The sequence below is a fragment of the Somniosus microcephalus genome, chromosome 25 (assembly GCF_052327205.1).
Source record: "Somniosus microcephalus isolate GS21.2 chromosome 25, FLI_Smic_1.0, whole genome shotgun sequence".
Classification (NCBI taxonomy): domain Eukaryota; kingdom Metazoa; phylum Chordata; class Chondrichthyes; order Squaliformes; family Somniosidae; genus Somniosus; species Somniosus microcephalus.
This window is the reverse complement of record NC_141011.1, coordinates 36,235,676-36,255,086: the sequence shown is the minus strand read 5'-3', so window position 1 is coordinate 36,255,086 and position 19,411 is coordinate 36,235,676. Positions and strand designations below refer to the sequence as shown.

Below are 19,411 nucleotides of genomic sequence, written 5' to 3'. Positions count from 1 at the left end.
ATGTGGTAATGACCAGATCATCTGTATTACAGATGTTGGTTGAGGGATAAATATTGGCCAGGACACCCTCTGCTCTTCTTTGAAATAGTGCCACGGGATCTTTTACATCCACCTGAGAGGGCAGACGGGGGCCTCGGTTTAACATCTCATCCGAAAGACGGCGCCTCTGACAGTGCAGCACTCCCTCAGCACCGCACTGGAGTGTCAGTCTGGTATTTTGTGCTGAAGTCTCTGGACTTTCAACCTTCGACCTTCTAGCTTGGAGGCCAGAGTACTACCCACTGAACCATGGCTCTGACACCGAATGGCCTCCTCCTGTCCCTGGTACTCATTTCTTTATTTACAGCATTATGGGTACTAGCCCCGGAGTATTGAATAACTCCTGTCCTTACATCATTGAGAGTTTACCAGAATTATGAGGGAAAAACTACAGGGAAACTCCGTAGTCCAACTGGGATCTGAAGACGCGGTGAGTGAGAGCAACAGGCACAAAGCACACAGGGGGCGGGCGGGGGAGACGGGGTGGTCTCCGCCCCGGTGTGGGAGATTCCCCGGTTCACGCCGGGTTGGAGAGCAGGTTTATTGCTCACCCCCAGGCTTCTCACACTCTGGGGATTCCCCCCTAGTACGTCAGCACAGGCCTCCCCCTCCCGTCTCCCAGGCACCAACGATACACAGGGGGAGGCCGGCCTCACTCACTCAGTCTGCAGGATAGCGTCGGTCGGGGAGGATGGAGCCTGGACCTCTGCTGGTTGTGCTGGTCCTGCTGGTAACGGAGTCCGCAAACAGCGCCTGTACTGCAGGTAGGGAGCGAGACTCTGCTGGACAATAGTCCAGGCTGCGACCAGCTGGTGTCGACCTTTCCTTTGACCTATTTGCTCTTTGCTGCGCTCTCGGTGTGTTTCACTATTGTTGTGAGGTCTGTTTGCTAATTCTGGCTCTAACCCTGGGATAGTCATTGAGTAAAAGTGGAACCAAAAACTCTAAATGCAGATTTCTGAAATTCTAGGGAATTTAGAAATGTACAGCACTTTCTCTGTCTCATTCTTCCTCTTTGCTTTATTTAGCTTTGCCCCAGTCTTTCTCTCACGTTCAGTCACTCTCTCATTATCTCAGTCTCTCACTTAATCTCTCTCTCTCACTCAGTCTCCCTCTCTCTATCTCAATCTCTCTCGGTCTCTCTCTCACACTATCCCAATCTCTCTCGCACTATCCCAATCTCTCGCACTATCCCAATCTCTCTCGGTCTCTCTCACTCTCACTCAGTCTCTCTCTCTGTCTCTCTCTCTCTGTCTCTCTCTCTCTGTCTCTCTCTCACTATCCCAATCTCTCTCTGTCTCTCTCACTCTCACTCAGTCTCTCTGTCTCTCTCTCTCTCTCACTCTCTCTCTCAGCCTCTCTCTCTCACACTATCCCAATCTCTCACACACTATCTCAGTCTCTCTCACTCTCACTCAGTCTCTCTCTCTCTCTCTCTCTCTCTCTGTCTCTCTCACTCAGTCTCTCTCTCTCACTCTCTCTCACTATCCCAATCTCTCTCGGTCTCTCTCTCTCACTCAGTCTTTCTCTCTCTCTCTCTCTCTCACTCAGTCTCTCTCTCTCACTCTCACTCAGTCTCTCTCTCTCACTATCCCAATCTCTCTCGGTCTCTCTCTCTCTCACTCAGTCTTTCTCTCTCTCTCTCTATCTCTCTCTCTCAATCTCTCTCAGTCTCTCTCTCTCTCGCTCAGTCTCTCTCTTTCTCACTCTCTCTCTTTCTCACTCTCTCTCTCACTCAGTCTCTCTCAGTCTCTCTCTCTCACTCACTCACTCTCACTCTCTCTCTCTCAATTCAATTCAATTCAATTCAAATCGCTTTATTGGCATGATAAGGTACATCTTATGTTGCCAAAGTATCGAAAAACATTTATGGTTGAACACATAAACGCAGATCTATTCATACAGTGTATAAACAGATATATCCCTGAGTGTATAAATATACATTTGTATAATTTGTATATACTCTTTTCTTAGGTTTACTGGTTGTCCCTCTGTTTATGGCAAGCTGTAACATAGCGTGCCGCTAAGGTTACACAATTTCTCTGTTCCCCTAGTAGGTATGGGAGTTTTTGGTCGTCATTCAAATTTCTGAATTCAGGGCATATTTTTGTGAATTTTTGGTAGAAATTCTCCCTGATGCCCTGATATTTTCCACCAGCTGTGAGGAAGTGCCTCTCTGTCTCCACCACTCCCTGACTGCAGTGAGAGCATATCCTGTCCTCTCTTGGCAGCCGGGTCTGTCTGTGTCTGCCTTTTTTGATGGCCAGGCTATGTTCACTAAGTCTGTACCTTATCAAGGTTTTTCTCAGTTTGCTATCCTTTACCATGGTCAGGTATTCAGCCATGTTGTACTGTCTGTTTAGGGCCAAGTAGCAATTGAGTTTGTTTTGGGTTTTTGTTGTTTCTGCCCAATATGACAGGTATTTTTCCTTTTGCTTAGTGACAATTGTGTTGGGTCGAATTCTCTGTGCTACGATGTCACTGTCCTGGGGCTGGTTATTGTTAGTAGTGTTAGTAGTTAATTCACTGACTCCCAGGACTAGTTGACTGAGGGTATTCTTCTTTATGGTCCTCTCTTGCCATTTCAGGGCTTCGTAATGATAGCAGTGGGGGTTGCTCATTTTTAGGTGTTTCCAAAATTTGGTGGCTCTTTTTTGGATAGTAATTATTAATGGATATTGGCCTAGTTCTGCCCTGCATGCATTGTTTACGGTTTTCCTTTGAGTCCGGAGGATACCTTTACAGAATTCTGCATGTAGGATCTCAATTGGGTGTTTGTCCCATTTTGCAAATTCTTGTTGTGTTAGCGGTCCCCACACCTCACTGCCATAGAGTGCAATTGGTTCAATTACTGATTTAAAAATTTTGAGCCAAATGCTAATTGGGATTTCTATTTGGATTGATTTTTTAATGGCATAGAAAGCCCTTCTAGCTTTCTCTTTCAGTTCATTCACAGCCAGATGAAAATTTCCCATAGAGCTGATTTTTAAGCCCAAGTATGTGTAGTTAGTGGTTTGTTCAATTTTAGTTGTTCCTAGTGTGAAATTTATTCTGGGTCCCTGATGTCTGGATCTTTGCTGGAACACAAGGACTTTGGTTTTTTGGGGGTTTATTGTCAGGGCCCAGGTCTGACAGAATGACTCCAGCAGATCCAGGTTCTGCTGTAGACCCTGCTTAGTTGGTGACAGCAGAACCAGGTCATCTGCATAGAGGAAGAATTTAACCTTGGATTCATATAGGGTGAGGCCGGGTGCTGTAGATTGTTCAAGTAGTTTTGCCAATTCATTTATGTAAATATTAAAGAGTGTCGGTGAGATGGTCTCTCACACACTCTCTCTCTCTCACTCAGTCTCTCTCTCTCTCTCTGTCTCTCTCTCTCTCTCAGTCTCTCTCTCTCTCAGTCTCTCTCTGTCTCTCTCTCTCTCTCAGTCTCTCAGTCTCTCTTTCTCACTCACACTCATTCACTCACTCACTCCTCTCTCTCTCTCTCTCTCTCTCACTCTCTCAATCTCTCGCTCAGTCTCTCTCTGTCCTGAGATGCAGTTTCTTGGCTGTTCCAGGAAGTAGAGCTCACTTAAAAACTCCCAAAAATTTCTCTCAATAAACAGTTGGCAGGGCAGGCTGCGATCAGGTTACTAAAGTTTCTTTGGGAGGGAGGGGGATTTCTGTGTCCCCTCCTGCAGTCAGTAGCAAGGTTCACAGGCTGTTCCTGGGCTCCCTCCATTGCTACTCTATACCTGGCCCGGGGAGGGGGCACCTATCAGTGGCCTCGCATTGGCAGTCCCCCCAAGCTGTGCACCTTCACTTGGCGGCAGTGCGCACTGGTGGTTCAAATTGTGCCACTAGTACATCTACTGGTGATTGTGAGAACACATCTCACCTGGAGCCTGATGGTGAAATGATAAAGCTGAGCTGCTACAGCCTCCCCCACAGGTACATCAGGCTCCCCATGGCTTAATATACCATTATCCAATCACTGGCCCAGTCTTCCTGTGCCAGGTTCGGTCTCTGGCCTGTGCTGAGTTAGCTGATCTCAGCCAGCGCTGCCATTCACCTCAGTGTCCTGGGCTCGAGGGGCTTCTCCACCTGGAACCCAGAAATGTACAGGTTTCAGCAGGGTTAGGGTCAGGGTTTTCACAGAGTTTTGCTCCCCTCTTTAGCCCGGGGTCAATATGGATCAGTTGTAGTGTCCCTAGGGATTAGCTAACTCAGCATGGAGCAGGAATCGAACCTGGGACCACCCTGGTCTGGGAGGCTCAGTTTGGAGTACGATCACATTTAACCATTGAAATCAGAAACCAAATCCCAAGCAGCCCTGTTCCCTTGGGGGAGGTGAGGAGGTGAATGGGTGAGGGGCTCGGGGGGTGAGGGGTAAGGGGCTCGGGGGGTTAGGGGCTCGGGGGGTGAGGGGCTCAGGGGGTGAGGGGCTCGGGGTGAGGGGCTGAGAGGGTGAGGGGCTCAGGAGGTGAGGGGCTGAGAGGGTGAGGGGCTCAGGGGGTGAGGGGCTGAGAGGGTGAGGGGCTCAGGGGCTGAGAGGCTCAGGAGGTGAGAGGGTGAGGGGCTCAGGAGGTGAGGGGCTGAGAGGGTGAGGGGCTCAGGAGGTGAGGGGCTGACGGGGTGAGGGGCTGAGCCGGTGATGCCTGCGGGGGCAGTTGTGAAGAGGCAGACTTGCACCATGTTTGATGTTAAGAGTCTGCTGGACTGCTCCCGACAGAGGTGAGAAGATGAATCATCACCCAAACTGACGGGCAGTAAAATACAGATTAAGATTACTAACTCGGAATTTTCAGGGTTAGAAATAACCTATGATTCAGATGTGACAAGATGATTTAAATATTTCAAAATCATTGTGTGTCAATCTGACTTCCAAAAAATGTTTGTAAAAATTTCAAGTTGGTTGATGTCTGATTGAGGGACAGAGTGTTTAATTCAAAGAAAGAAAGAACTAGCATCTATACAGCGCCTTTCACAACCTCAGGTTGTCCAAAAGCTATTTAAAGCCAATTAATTACTTTTTCAAATGTAGTCACTGTTGTAATGTAGGAGAGGCGACAGCCAATTTATGCACAGCAAGCTTCCAAAAACAGCAATGTGATAAATGACCAGATAATGTTTTCGAGATGTTGATTGAGGGATAAGTATTGGCCAAGACACGGCGATAGCTGCCCTGTACTTCTTCAAAATAGTGCCCTGGGATCTTTTACGTCCGCCTGAGAGAGCAGACGGAGCCTTGGTTTAACGTCTCATCTGAAAGACGGCACCTTTGACAGTGCAGCGCTCCCTCAGTACAGCCCCTCCGACAGTGCAGCGCTCCCTCAGTACAGCCCCTCCGACATTGCAGCGCTCCCTCAGTACAGCCCCTCCGACAGTGCAGCGCTCCCTCAGTACTGCTCCTCTGACAGTGCAGCGCTCCCTCAGTACAGCCCCTCCGACAGTGCAGCGCTCCCTCAGTACTGCCCCTCCGACTGTGCAGCACTCCCTCAGCACTGCCCCTCTGACAGTGCAGCGCTCCCTCAGTACAGCCCCTCCGACAGTGCAGCGCTCCCTCAGTACTGCCCCTCCGACTGTGCAGCACTCCCTCAGCACTGCCCCTCTGACAGTGCAGCACTCCCTCAGTACTGCCCCGCCGACAGTGCAGCGCTCCCTCAGCACTGCTCCTCCAACAGTGCAGCACTCCCTCAGTACTGCCCCTCTGACAGTGCAGCGGTCCCTCAGTACTGCCCCTTTGACAGTGCAGCGGTCCCTCAGTACTGCCACTCCGATGGTGCAGCACTCCCTCAGTACTGCCCCTTTGACAGTGCAGCGGTCCCTCAGTACTGCCCCTTTGACAGTGCAGCGGTCCCTCAGTACTGCCCCTCCGATGGTGCAGCACTCCCTCAGTACTGCCCCTTTGACAGTGCAGCGGTCCCTCAGTACTGCCACCCCGATGGTGCAGCACTCCCTCAGTACTGCCCCTCCGACAGTGCAGCGGTCCCTCAGTACTGCCCCTCCGACGGTGCAGCGCTCCCTCAGTACTGCCCCTCCGACAGTGCAGCGCTCCCTCAGTACTGCCCCTCCGACAGTGCAGCGCTCCCTCAGTACTGCCCCTCCGACAGTGCAGCGCTCCCTCAGTACTGCCCCTCCGACAGTGCAGCGCTCCCTCAGTACTGCCCCTCCGACAGTGCAGCGCTCCCTCAGTACTGCCCCTCCGACAGTGCAGCGCTCCCTCAGTACTGCCCCTCCGACAGTGCAGCGCTCCCTCAGCACTGCCCCTCCGGCAGTGCAGCGCTCCCTCAGTACTGCCCCTCCGACAGTGCAGCGCTCCCTCAGCACTGCCCCTCCGACAGTGCAGCGCTCCCTCAGCACTGCCCTTCCGACAGTGCAGCGCTCCCTCAGCACTGCTCCTCCGACAGCGCAGCGCTCCCTCAGCACTGCTCCTCCGACAGCGCAGCGCTCCCTCAGCACTGCTCCTCCGACAGCGCAGCGCTCCCTCAGCACTGCTCCTCCGACAGCGCAGCGCTCCCTCAGCACTGCTCCTCCGACAGCGCAGCGCTCCCTCAGCACTGCTCCTCCGACAGCGCAGCGCTCCCTCAGCACTGCTCCTCCGACAGCGCAGCGCTCCCTCAGCACTGCCCCTCCGACAGTGCAGCGCTCCCTCAGTACTGCCCCTCCGACAGTGCAGCGCTCCCTCAGTACTGCCCCTCCGACAGTGCAGCGCTCCCTCAGTACTGCCCCTCCGACAGTGCAGCGCTCCCTCAGTACTGCCCCTCCGACAGTGCAGCGCTCCCTCAGCACCGCTCCTCCGACAGTGCAGCGCTCCCTCAGCACCGCTCCTCCGACAGTGCAGCGCTCCCTCAGCACCGCTCCTCCGACAGTGCAGCGCTCCCTCAGCACCGCTCCTCCGACAGTGCAACGCTCCCTCAGCACTGCTCCTCCGACAGTGCAGCGCTCCCTCAGTACTGCCCCGCCGACAGTGCAGCGCCCTCTCAGTACTGCCCCGCCGACAGTGCAGCGCCCTCTCAGTACTGCTCCTCCGACAGTGCAGCGCTCCCTCAGCACTACCCCCCGACAGTGCAGCGCTCCCTCTGTACTGCCCCGCCGACAGTGCAGCGCTCCCTCAGTACTGTCCCTCCGACAGTGCAGCGCTCCCTCAGCACTGCCCCTCCGACAGTGCAGCGCTCCCTCAGCACTGCCCCTCCGACAGTGCAGCACTCCCTCAGCACTGCCCCTCCGACAGTGCAGCGCTCCCTCAGTACTGCCCCTCTGTGCAGTACTCCCTCAGCACTGCCCCTCTGACAGTGCAGCGCTCCCTCAGTACTGCCCCTCCGACTGTGCAGTACTCCCTCAGCACTGCCCCTCCAACAGTGTTGCACTCCCTCAGCACTGCCCCTCTGACAGTGCAGCACTCCCTCAGTACTGCCCCGCCGACAGTGCAGCGCTCCCTCAGTACTGCCCCGCTGACAGTGCAGCGCCCTCTCAGTACTGCCCCGCCGACAGTGCAGCGCCCTCTCAGTACTGCCCCGCCGACAGTGCAGCGCTCCCTCAGCACTACCCCCCGACAGCGCAGCGCTCCCTCAGCACTGCTCCTCCGACAGCGCAGCGCTCCCTCAGCACTGCTCCTCCGACAGCGCAGCGCTCCCTCAGCACTGCTCCTCCGACAGCGCAGCGCTCCCTCAGCACTGCTCCTCCGACAGCGCAGCGCTCCCTCAGCACTGCTCCTCCGACAGCGCAGCGCTCCCTCAGCACTGCTCCTCCGACAGCGCAGCGCTCCCTCAGCACTGCCCCTCCGACAGTGCAGCGCTCCCTCAGTACTGCCCCTCCGACAGTGCAGCGCTCCCTCAGTACTGCCCCTCCGACAGTGCAGCGCTCCCTCAGTACTGCCCCTCCGACAGTGCAGCGCTCCCTCAGTACTGCCCCTCCGACAGTGCAGCGCTCCCTCAGCACCGCTCCTCCGACAGTGCAGCGCTCCCTCAGCACCGCTCCTCCGACAGTGCAGCGCTCCCTCAGCACCGCTCCTCCGACAGTGCAGCGCTCCCTCAGCACCGCTCCTCCGACAGTGCAACGCTCCCTCAGCACTGCTCCTCCGACAGTGCAGCGCTCCCTCAGTACTGCCCCGCCGACAGTGCAGCGCCCTCTCAGTACTGCCCCGCCGACAGTGCAGCGCCCTCTCAGTACTGCTCCTCCGACAGTGCAGCGCTCCCTCAGCACTACCCCCCGACAGTGCAGCGCTCCCTCTGTACTGCCCCGCCGACAGTGCAGCGCTCCCTCAGTACTGTCCCTCCGACAGTGCAGCGCTCCCTCAGCACTGCCCCTCCGACAGTGCAGCGCTCCCTCAGCACTGCCCCTCCGACAGTGCAGCACTCCCTCAGCACTGCCCCTCCGACAGTGCAGCGCTCCCTCAGTACTGCCCCTCTGTGCAGTACTCCCTCAGCACTGCCCCTCTGACAGTGCAGCGCTCCCTCAGTACTGCCCCTCCGACTGTGCAGTACTCCCTCAGCACTGCCCCTCCAACAGTGTTGCACTCCCTCAGCACTGCCCCTCTGACAGTGCAGCACTCCCTCAGTACTGCCCCGCCGACAGTGCAGCGCTCCCTCAGTACTGCCCCGCTGACAGTGCAGCGCCCTCTCAGTACTGCCCCGCCGACAGTGCAGCGCCCTCTCAGTACTGCCCCGCCGACAGTGCAGCGCTCCCTCAGCACTACCCCCCGACAGTGCAGCGCTCCCTCAGTACTGCCCCGCCGACAGTGCAGCGCTCCCTCAGTACTGCACCGCCGACAGTGCAGCGCTCCCTCAGTACTGTCCCTCCGACAGTGCAGCGCTCCCTCAGCACTGCACTGGAGTGTCAGCCTAGATATGTGCTCAAGTTTTCCCTGTTCCATCTGATGGAGTGAAGGACCCTGTCGTTAATGTGGGAGTATTTTAGGGGTGAAGAATTATTTTGCCTCCCCAGTGATTGGCCCTACTTCACGGGGAGGTGGAGAGATGGAGGGAGGGAGGGAGAGAGGGAGGGAGTGAGACGAATTAAATGGCCTGGATTAGATTTAACATCGTTGATCCTCAGTGACTCAGCACAGTGGAAGTTTGTTTATTGAGAATGAGTTGGGAATGTCAGGTGTTTTTCTTCCCATCCAGCCCCTGTTGGAGGGGAATTCGACACCAATTCCCAGAGGTGGAAGGGGCAGTGCCTCAGAACAAAACCCGAGTTTGTATTAAACTGCCCCTGATCACTACCCAGTAACTCCTGCTGCAAAGTGCCTGTGGGGTCATTGGGCAAGGACAGAATCGGACTCATAGAATGACCCAGTACAGAAGGAGGCCATTCGGCCCTCTCTGAGCTACCCAATTAGTCCCACTCCCCTGCTCTTTCCCCATAGCCCTGCAAATCTTGACTGATGCCCCTCACGCTCGCTGACACTGTTATGTCTGACATTGGTGATAGGTACTCGATTGCCTTGGCCTGAACACATGGAGTTTGATAGTGCTGTTATCATTGTATTGTGTATAGGTATTCGATTGCTTTTGCCTGGGAGTGTGTGTGTGTGGAGCAGCCATTAAAAAGCAACATGAACTGAACTCTGCTTACGGCCTCTGGATTATCTTTGCAAACGTAACAGACACACTCTGAGATAAAGAATGGGTGAGGTACTGGAGGGTGGAACCGAACCTCAGGACAAGTGTTGAGGGGAGTAGTGGTGGAAAACTGGTTGTATAATATCAATAAGTAACTGTCTTTCTTGTTAACAGGCTCGTTTCTGAATAGTAAGACTGGTCTGTGCACACCCTGTCCAGCAGGATCGTACACCGAGGGCTCAAACACTCGACACGCCTGCAACAGATGTCAGCAGTGTCAGGGAGGTAGGTACCTTCTACAGATATGGCTGGGAGCAGACCCACCCAGCACTTAGTACCAGATCCTGAGGCCTAGAAATTTGGTGGGCTGCGCCACCAGTTAGCGCCCAAAGAGGGCACTTAGTGGCTTTAGCGCCACTGGCCACGCCCGCCGCGAAATTTAGCAGGGCGCTAATGGCAGCATTAGCCTGTAGTGCTGCGCCACCACCGATGACGTCATCGGTGTGCGCAGCGCCCCGCTACCGCCCCGATCACGATATTGGGTCGCGCCCCCCGCTGTAACGCCGGTTGCAATCTGCGACCGGTTCAGGGGGGCCGACCTGTGGCGGTAGTGGCGCTAATTAAAGGGGAGGTGTGGGGCGGCCATTTTTTTCGCTGGCCGCCTGCCAGCACCTCCTCGTGCCGCCGTCCCTGGCCTCCTGATCCCCCCCCCCCGGGCAGTGCCGGCTGTGTCCCAAGAGCCCGGCACTTCTCCTCGGTGCCGGGCTCTTTTGCCGGCACTTGTGATCAGAGATCGCGCTGGTGCAGGCCCCTCCCCTTTAAGAAGGGAAGGTCTGCAGTACCGCAGCGCGCCGTGCCGCAGCGTGTGGCACTGCGGCACGTTGCGCTGCGATATTCAGTTTCAGCGCCCCACTTCCGTTTGGGGCGCTGAAACTGAATATCGCACTGGCGCAAGTGGTTCCGTCCGATCGGAAATTCCGGCGCCCAGGCGAGCTTGGCGCCCCGTTAAATTTCTAGGCCTGATTCTTATGGGGAGGGGGAAGAAAGGGGGGAGGGGGAGAAAGGGAACGAGAGAAAGGGAGGGGGGAAGAAAGGGGAGAGGGGGAGAAAGGGAGGGGGAGAAAGGGAACGAGAGAAAGGGAGGGGGAAGAAAGGGGAGTGGGGGAGAAAGGGAGGGGGAGAAAGGGAACGAGAGAAAGGGAGGGGGAAGAAAGGGGAGAGGGGGAGAAAGGGAGGGGGAGAAAGGGGAGCGGGGGAGAAAGGGAGGAGGAAGAAAGGGGAGAGGGGAAGGAAGGGAGGGGGAGAGGGGAAGAAAGAAGGGGGAAGAAAGGGAGGGGGAGAGGGGAAGAAAGAAGGGGGTAGAAAGGGAGGGGCAGGGGGAAAAAGGGAGGGGGAGGGGGAGGGGCGGGGGAGAAAGGGAGGGGTGGGGGGAGAAAGGGAGGGGGGGGAGAAAGGGAGGTCGAGGGGGGAGAAGGGGAAGGGGAAGAAAAAAAGAGCGTCAGCGTGTAGCTCAGGCAGGGCCGTCTCCAGAGGCTTGGGGCCCCCTGCAGGAGTTGCTCTGTTAGCCTCCCAATCCCCCCCTCCCCCGCTGAAAATTCAGACATTCCATGTAAACTGGTGGGGTAGCCAGGGTCTCAGTTACATTCAGACAAGGTTCACTTACCTCATTCATCAATCTTACTGAGGTCCAATGGGACACTAACTCACTCCTGCATTTTACTGAGTTAAATGCAAGTATCTCTCCCTTACTCTATCCCTGTGTCTCTGTTATAGACAACTTTCTGTTTCCCTCTCTAACTCTCTGTTACTCTCCCTATTACCGTGACTCTATAGCTTTCTCCTCCTCTGGTTCTCTCTCCCTCTCTCGCCCTCTCTCTTTCTATCTCTCTGTTTCTCTCTCTCTTTCCCCATGTTTTCCCCTCTCTGTTTCTGTTTCTGTTTCCCTCTCTGTATCCATGTTTCTGTCTCGGTATCCAGTGCCCTCCCTCACACACTCTCAGTGACATTTTCTTTTTCTGTTTTGAAAGGTAAATTTGTGACTCTGCAGGCCTGCATGGCGCGCTCCAACACCAAGTGTCAATGTGACAAGGGCTACATGTGTACAGACAAGGACTGCAAATCGTGCGCAGCCCATAAACTGTGCAAAAAAGGACAGGAAGTGCAACAAAAGGGTAAGAGGATTCTGAAGAGCCAGTTTTTGAAATGTTTACTAATTGTCAGGATATAATCTGAACATTGCCCAGTCAGTCCAGTGTGATATAATCCGAACATTGCCCAGTCAGTCCAGTGTGATATAATCCGAACATTGCCCAGTCAGTCCAGTGTGATATAATCCGAGTATTGCCCAGTCAGTCCGGTGTGATATAATCCGAGCATTGCCCAGTCAGTCCAGTGTGATATAATCTGCACATTGCCCAGTCAGTCCAGTATGATATAATCTGCGTATTGCCCAGTCAGTCCAGTGTGATATAATCCGAGCATAGTCAGTACAGTCATTAGCTCTGGATGTGAATCACTCCGTCTCCTCCCCCATCGGAAACTGATCTTTTAACTCTCCAAAACCACTCTGCCTCACTCCCACTCTCCCCGCCTCCTCTTAGGCTGTGGCCCCTCCCACCAGTTTCTACCCTTCCTGCTCAGTGTCCACCTCTTGCACCAAGTCAATCTTTCACGTGAGGAACTTTGGATAAATGGAAGTTGTTTCCTGCTGCGGTTTCACTGTCCTTCCTGTTCTATCGTGATGGTCTTCACAGCTGAGCCTGATTCTGTCCTGACCCATGGTCCACACATAGACACAGACACAATCACACAGACACAGACACACGCACAGAGGCAGAGACACACAGAGACACACAGTGACACACGCGCAGACACAGACACACACAGACGCACAGATACACACACACAGAGACACATGCCCACGCAGACACAGACAGACACACAACCACAGACACACACAGACTCATGCGCACACACAGACACAGGCAGACGCACACACACAGACGCGCACAGATACACACGCACAGACACATGCCCACGCGCACAGACAGACACACACACACACACAGGCAGACGCGCACACACAAACACACACACACAGATATACATGCACACATGCGGTAGTGATCAGCTGGTTGTCCTGCCTCCCTGACCCAGTGATGCTGAGCCCAAGTGTAGCTCCTATGGGGGTTCCAGGCGTAATCCAACTGGGGAATGAAGCTGAGCCCCGCCTGGTCAGTGTGGCTCAGTACCACACTGGGCAGTGCGTGAGCCACTGAGTCCATTTTAGATTATTGGCCTGGTTCTGGTTTGAGGTCAGATCACAAGCTTTGGGGGAAGTGAGCGCAGTGTCACCCCTAAACTAGCATCACCACCTGCCCCTTGCCTCCCGCCCTCTGCCCCTTGCCTGCCACCCGCCCTCTGCCCCTTGCCTGCCACCCGCCCTCTGCCCCTTGCCTCCCGCCCTCTGCCCCTTGCCTCTCATTCCCTGAACTTGAGACAGAAGGAATCAACTGTTATGCAGCATCACAACTCGCTGAATCATCCGATACAAGATTGTGATAAAAACAGATTATTACAGAAGCCACTTCCTCTTATGGCCAATAGGCTCGTGCAAGAAGTTAAAAATGTTCCACTTGCGTCTTGTGCTGTCTATTCCATGACCTCCGTGGATCAGTACGCCTTCGGTCTCCCTACCCTGAAGGACAGGACTCTGGAGTCCGTGTGAAATAATCCCCCTGTACCCGCTCCGTGTGACCCCGAACCCCCTGTACCCGCTCCGTGTGACCCCGATCCCCCTGTACCCGCTCCGTGTGACCCCGATCCCCCTGTACCCGCTCCGTGTGACCCCGATCCCCCTGTACCCGCTCCGTGTGACCCCGATCCCCCTGTACCCGCTCCGTGTGACCCCGATCCCCCTGTACCCGCTCCGTGTGACCCGATCCCCCTGTACCCGCTCCGTGTGACCCCGATCCCCCTGTACCCGCTCCATGTGACCCCGATCCCCCTGTACCCGCTCCGTGTGACCCCCGATCCCCCTGTACCCGCTCCGTGTGACTCCGATCCCCCTGTACCCGCTGTGACCCCGAACCCCCTGTACCCGCTCCGTGTGACTGCAGTGCCCCCTAACCCTCTGTACCCTTCCCGTGTGATCCGTGAAATGAATTACTGGTTTTCCCCAAGTGTCGCACCTTTAACACCATCTCACAGCAATCTGGACACGGAATGTTCCGGATGAAACCTGAGTCTGCTGGTCTTAGTGGGGCAAGAATAACAAAATCCTCTCTTTCTCTTTTCCCTATCAGGCGACTCCTTCAGGAATCCAACCTGCAGCGACTGCAGGAACGGTACATATTCCGACACACAGGGTGGAGTCTGTAAGCCCTGGACAGAGTGAGTTCTCAGTCAGAGCTGTGTCAGAGAGGCTGGGGAACAAGGACTGGGTCTTGTATTTGGGGCGAGGGGAAATGCTTTTAAGGGCTTTGGAAGAACAAACCACTTTTCTGAGGGAGACTTTAATGAGTGAAACAACAACATGCATTTATATAGCACCTTTAACGTAGTAAAACATCCCAAGACACTTCACGGGTGATTATCAAACAAAATTTGACACTGAATCACATAAGGAGATACTGGGACAGGAGACTAAAAGCTTGGTCAAAGAGGTTGGTTTAAAGAAGCGACTTAAAGGAGGAGAGAGAGACGGAGAGGTTCAGGGAGGGAATTCCAGAGTTTAGGGCTCAGGCAGCTGAAGGCACGGCCGCCGATGGTGGAGCGATGAAAATCGGGGATGTGCAAGAGGCCAGAATTGGAGGAGTGCAGAGATCTCGAAGCGTTGCAAGGCTGGAGAAGGTTACAAAGATAGGGAGAGGGGGGCGAGGCCTCTACGGATTGGGAAAGTGGGGGGACTGGGACCAGGGACAAGACGAGGTTGGGCTAGGGGCCAGTCAAGACTATTATGGATTAATTAGCCAATCCACTGTAGTTGAGCCTCAGAGAGCAGTGAGTTCGGGTTTGATTAAGAGGGTGGCCATGGGTAGCATTACCGCACGGAATGCCCCTTTGAGAGGGTGTCCAAGGCTGCTGCTGCTCATTTTCAGACTGAAAGGCCAGTGCCTGGGCTGCTAATGGAAACTTAAAGGCTCTGCTCGTAACCACAGGCAGCAATTGCGAGCTCTCCACACCCTCCCTCACCCCCTCAGCACAGTGAGCAGCTTAAAAGAAACAGTTAAAAGCAGATAATCTAACCGTTTCCTCCTTGAGCAGAGTGCGGCTTGCTCGCGATACTGTAACTGTACAGGCAGGAAAGACGTATTGCAGAATGAAAAAAATAATCAGATATTGCTCTCGAGCTGGGGTGCTCAGGCAATGATATAAAACCAGCCCAACCACTTTAAACAAGGTCCCTCCCACGGATCAAACCAGTCATTGCACAACTTTCCAAAGATATTTCAATTACAAAAAGCTGAATGAATACGCTTGTACAGTTTGTGTGTATAATCTCTTTTTGTGTTTATGGTTCTAGCTGTTCGGCAAAAGGTCTCCAAGTAGCGAGGAGTGGTTCCAGGACAGAGGACGTGATGTGCAGAGCTCCATTGACAACCACAGTGGTTCCAAATAAGCCCACAAACAGAACCCCAAAACAGCCAGACAATCCGGGGATCGAAGGTAGTTCATGTGCACCATCCGTAGCATAAACTCTTAATGCCCTTCAATAGTGAAGAATAACTTTCTTGTAACTTATTCAAAGAGCTGGCACAGGCATGATGGGCGATCTTTCTGTGCTGTAATATTCTCGGATTCTATTCTAGTGTCAGGAGGTTGTGGGTTCAAGTCCCACTCCAGGGACTTGGGCACATAAAGTGAGGCTGACACTTCAGTGCAGTGCTGAGGGAGTGCTGCACTGTCAGAGGTGCTGTCTTTCAGATGAGACGTTAAACCGAGGCCCCGTCTGCCCTCTCAGGTGGGCGTAAAAGATCCCACGGCACTATTTCAAAGAAGAGCAAGGGAGTTCTACCCGGTGTCCTGGCCAATAAATTATCCCTCGATCAACATCACAAAAATAGATGATCTGGTCATTATCACATTGCTGTTTGTGGAAGCTTGCTGTGTGCAAATTGGCTGCCACGTTTCCCACATTACAACAGTGACTACACTTCAAAAAGTACTTCATTGGCTGTAAAGCGCTTTGAGATGTCCCGTGGTCGTGAAAGGCACTATAATCTAACCCAGAGATAGAAAAAAAAATAAAGAGACAATGCTGGAAATAGAGAGTGCTCAGCCAGCCTCTGATGCAGAGAGACTAGATCACATTTCAGTTGTTGCGTTCCATCGGAACTGGCCCAGTCAGGCTCAACCGAGATACTCGGTGGGGCAAATTGACACTAAGAGGGGAGGGGAGAGCAGTGAGTAGCGATCCGGTATCACCTGCCCCCACACACTCTGCACACCTTGCCCGATAATGTGGATTAGAGGCCGCAAAACTAACAGCAGCTTCCCGATGGTGTGACACAGCGGGAAAACAAATGCTAAACCGTTGCTCCCTCTCCCCAGTATTTATACTTTTACCTGGTGTTTAATCACACTCCACACACCGCAGTTTGTAAAAGAAACCCACCAATCAATCCAACTGAAGAATCTCCAAAAAGTGAACACAAAGAAGAGAGTCATTTCCTACTGCTTTTTCTGACCTTGAGAGAACCTAAGGAGTGGAGTCAAGCAACTGCCAATCCAGAGAAATTCCAACACGAAAACAGGCCATTCGGCCCAACCGGCCAGTCTTAAGACTTTACCTTCCACACGAGTAAATAGTCCTAATCACAGTTGCCCGCTCTGTTCCCATATCCCTTCAATCACTCTTCCTTCATCTCCCGATGCAATCTAATCTCGAATGTTGACATAGTTCCTGCCTGAACCACTAACCCTGGTCGTGAATTCCACAGCCTCACAACTCTCTGTGAAGAAGTTTCTCCTGCATCTAAATCTCTAACATTTAATCTTGTTTATATGACCCTTTTTCTTGACGGAAGTCATTGGTTTGGGAGGTATTGTCGACAAAGCCTTGGTGAGTTGCTGCAGCCACGGTGTGCCGCTGGTGGTGGGAGTGGATGTTTAAGGTGGATGGATGGGGTGCCGCTCAAGTGGGCTGATCGACACCACACGGACTGCAGTGTTTCTAGACAACTGTCACATTGTCGGTAGAGGAATGGTGAGGATTACCAGCTACGTCACCAAGGGGCTCATATCCTGCTTCCTTTTCACTTTTCCCTGTTTAGACACAAAGAGGAACGAGGAGATTGCTGTGATTATCGCCATAATATTGCTGCCATGTGTCTTCGTCCCGTTCAGTTTGTACATTGTTGTGCAGAGCAAAAAAAAACAGAAGCACCTCCCACTGGATGTGATGAACCACGGTAAGTACGTGTGCCACATCTCATTCACCCCATCACCATCAACGTTACAAGAACAAGAAAAGGCCATTAGGCCCAACAAACCTATTCCTTTTCACACATCAAGTGCCCTACCCACCTTCTCCCCATATTCCTCAACCCACCTTCTCCCCATATTCCTCAACCCACCTTCTCCCCATATTCCTCAACCCACCTTCTCCCCATATTCCTCAATCCCACAACCCACCTTCTCCCCATATTCCTCAACCCCACAACCCAGCTTCTCCCCATATTCCTCAATCCCACAACCCACCTTCTCCCCATATCCCACAACCCACCTTCTCCCCATATCCCACAACCCACCTTCTCCCCATATCCCACAACCCACCTTCTCCCCATACCCCACAACCCACCTTCTCCCCATATTCCTCAATCCCACAACCCACCTTCTCCCCATACCCCACAACCCACCTTCTCCCCATACCCCACAACCCACCTTCTCCCCATACCCCACAACCCACCTTCTCCCCATATCCCTCAACCCACCTTCTCCCCATATCCCTCAACCCACCTTCTCCCCATATCCCTCAACCCACCTTCTCCCCATATCCCTCAACCCCACAACCCACCTTCTCCCCATACCCCACAACCCACCTTCTCCCCATATCCCTCAACCCACCTTCTCCCCATATCCCTCAACCCACCTTCTCCCCATATCCCTCAACCCACCTTCTCCCCATATCCCTCAACCCCACAACCCACCTTCTCCCCACATCCCACAACCCACCTTCTCTCCACATCCTACAACCCACCTTCTCCCCACCTTCTTCCCACAACCCACCTTCTCCCCATATCCCACAACCCACCTTCTCCCCATATCCCTCAAGCTTGGTCAAAGAGGTAGGTTTTAAGGAGCGTCTTAAAGGAGGAGAGAGACGGAGAGGTTTAGGGAGGGAATTTCAAAGCTTAGAGCTCAGACGGCTGAAGGCACGGCCACCAATAATGTGGCGACAAAAGCGGGGATGGACAAGAGGCCAGAATTGCTTAAACAGCCCGAGAGAAATTTTAGGAAGAACCATTTAAAAAAAAAAGATTAGATGCAGCAAAGTGGAATCACTCGATTTACAATATCCCTAATGCTTCTTCGCTTCTGGTTTTTAAGAGGATCTTCCAGTTGCCCTGGTGATAGCAGCGGACGATCGGTGCAGCTGTCACTGTCCCGAAGAGGAGATGGGAGACTGGCAGCTTCGGCAAGAGACCACCCCCAAACCTCCAGAGTGACCCTCGGCGCCCTGCAGTCAGATCAGAGGCTGAACTTCGAACTGATCAGGGCAGTGTTGTGCAATGGTGGAGGAAACACGAGGTCAACAACTTTCAGCGTGATACTTTGCTTTTTACTCTAGAAATGAAACTTTCCAGAGAGTTGGAATTGTTTGAAGAACCCGACCTGTCTCTTTCACGGTGCGTGAATGAATTGGAAATGTTGTGGGACGATCGCTTCACAGATTTCAACATGGTTATATTAGGAGTCACAAATAACTATCCCTTTTTGTTTCAATTTCTGTCAAACTCTGAGATTATGACATTCAATATGTGTATTGTTAAAGACCAGGACCCCGCAGTGTTCTCTTTCTGTGAATGATTTGAGAGTCCAGTAGCCGTATCTGGCACATCAGGAAAGTCCCACATTCAAGATAATTGGCAAAAGATATAGAGGGGAAATGAGGAGAATTTTTTTTATACAGAGAGTTGTTATTATCTGGAATGCACTTCCTGAAAGGGCAGTGGAAGCAGATTCAATAATAACTTTCAAAAAGGGAATTGGATAAATACTTAAAAATGTGAAATTTGCAGGGCTCTGGGGAAAGAGCAGGAGGATGGATCTTACTGGAGAGCTCGTTCAAATAGCCGGCACAGGCACGAGGGGAGGGGGGAGGGGAGGGGTGTTAACCAGCCGAGGCTCCTGTTCCTCATTGGTATCCAATGACCCTTTTAAGTGTGAGCAAAAGAGCATAGGGCTGGGATTGGGCGAGCTGGGCAAGGTGCTGCTGGGTAAGCAGCACCAATGGAACTGTCCCCCAGTAAACCACCAACATGTGGGAGCAGGGCGGCGAAAGAGAAGGTTCTCAGTACGCGAGGGGGTGGAGGGGGAGGGAGACGGGGAGTGGGGGAGGGAGTGGAGTGGGAGGGAGACAGGGAGTGCACAGCTTGTAGAAAATATCAGGACATAAGGGAGAATTTCTACCCAAAATTCACAAAAATATGCCCGCAATTCAGAAATTTGAATGACGACCAAAAACTCCCATACCTACTAGGGGAAGAGAGAAATTGTGTAACACTAGCGGCACACTATGTTACAGCTTGCCATAAACAGAGGGACAACCACTAAATATAAGAAAAAAGAGTATATATAAATTATATGAAAGTATATTTATA

The 19,411-nt window shown here is 53.2% G+C and overlaps 1 protein-coding gene across 1 annotated transcript; it reads left to right on the top strand.

The window, feature by feature from the left end:
• Positions 1–527: 527 nt before the first annotated feature.
• On the top strand, positions 528–19,109 carry LOC147100695 (tumor necrosis factor receptor superfamily member 9-like). Its single transcript, XM_085967201.1, has 7 exons — positions 528–803; positions 9,762–9,872; positions 11,615–11,758; positions 13,892–13,979; positions 15,112–15,254; positions 16,862–16,999; positions 18,138–19,109. The coding sequence occupies exons 1-7, from the start codon at positions 731–733 to the stop codon at positions 18,254–18,256; spliced, it is 816 nt and encodes a 271-aa protein (XP_085823327.1). The 5' UTR covers positions 528–730; the 3' UTR covers positions 18,257–19,109.
• Positions 19,110–19,411: the final 302 nt, after the last annotated feature.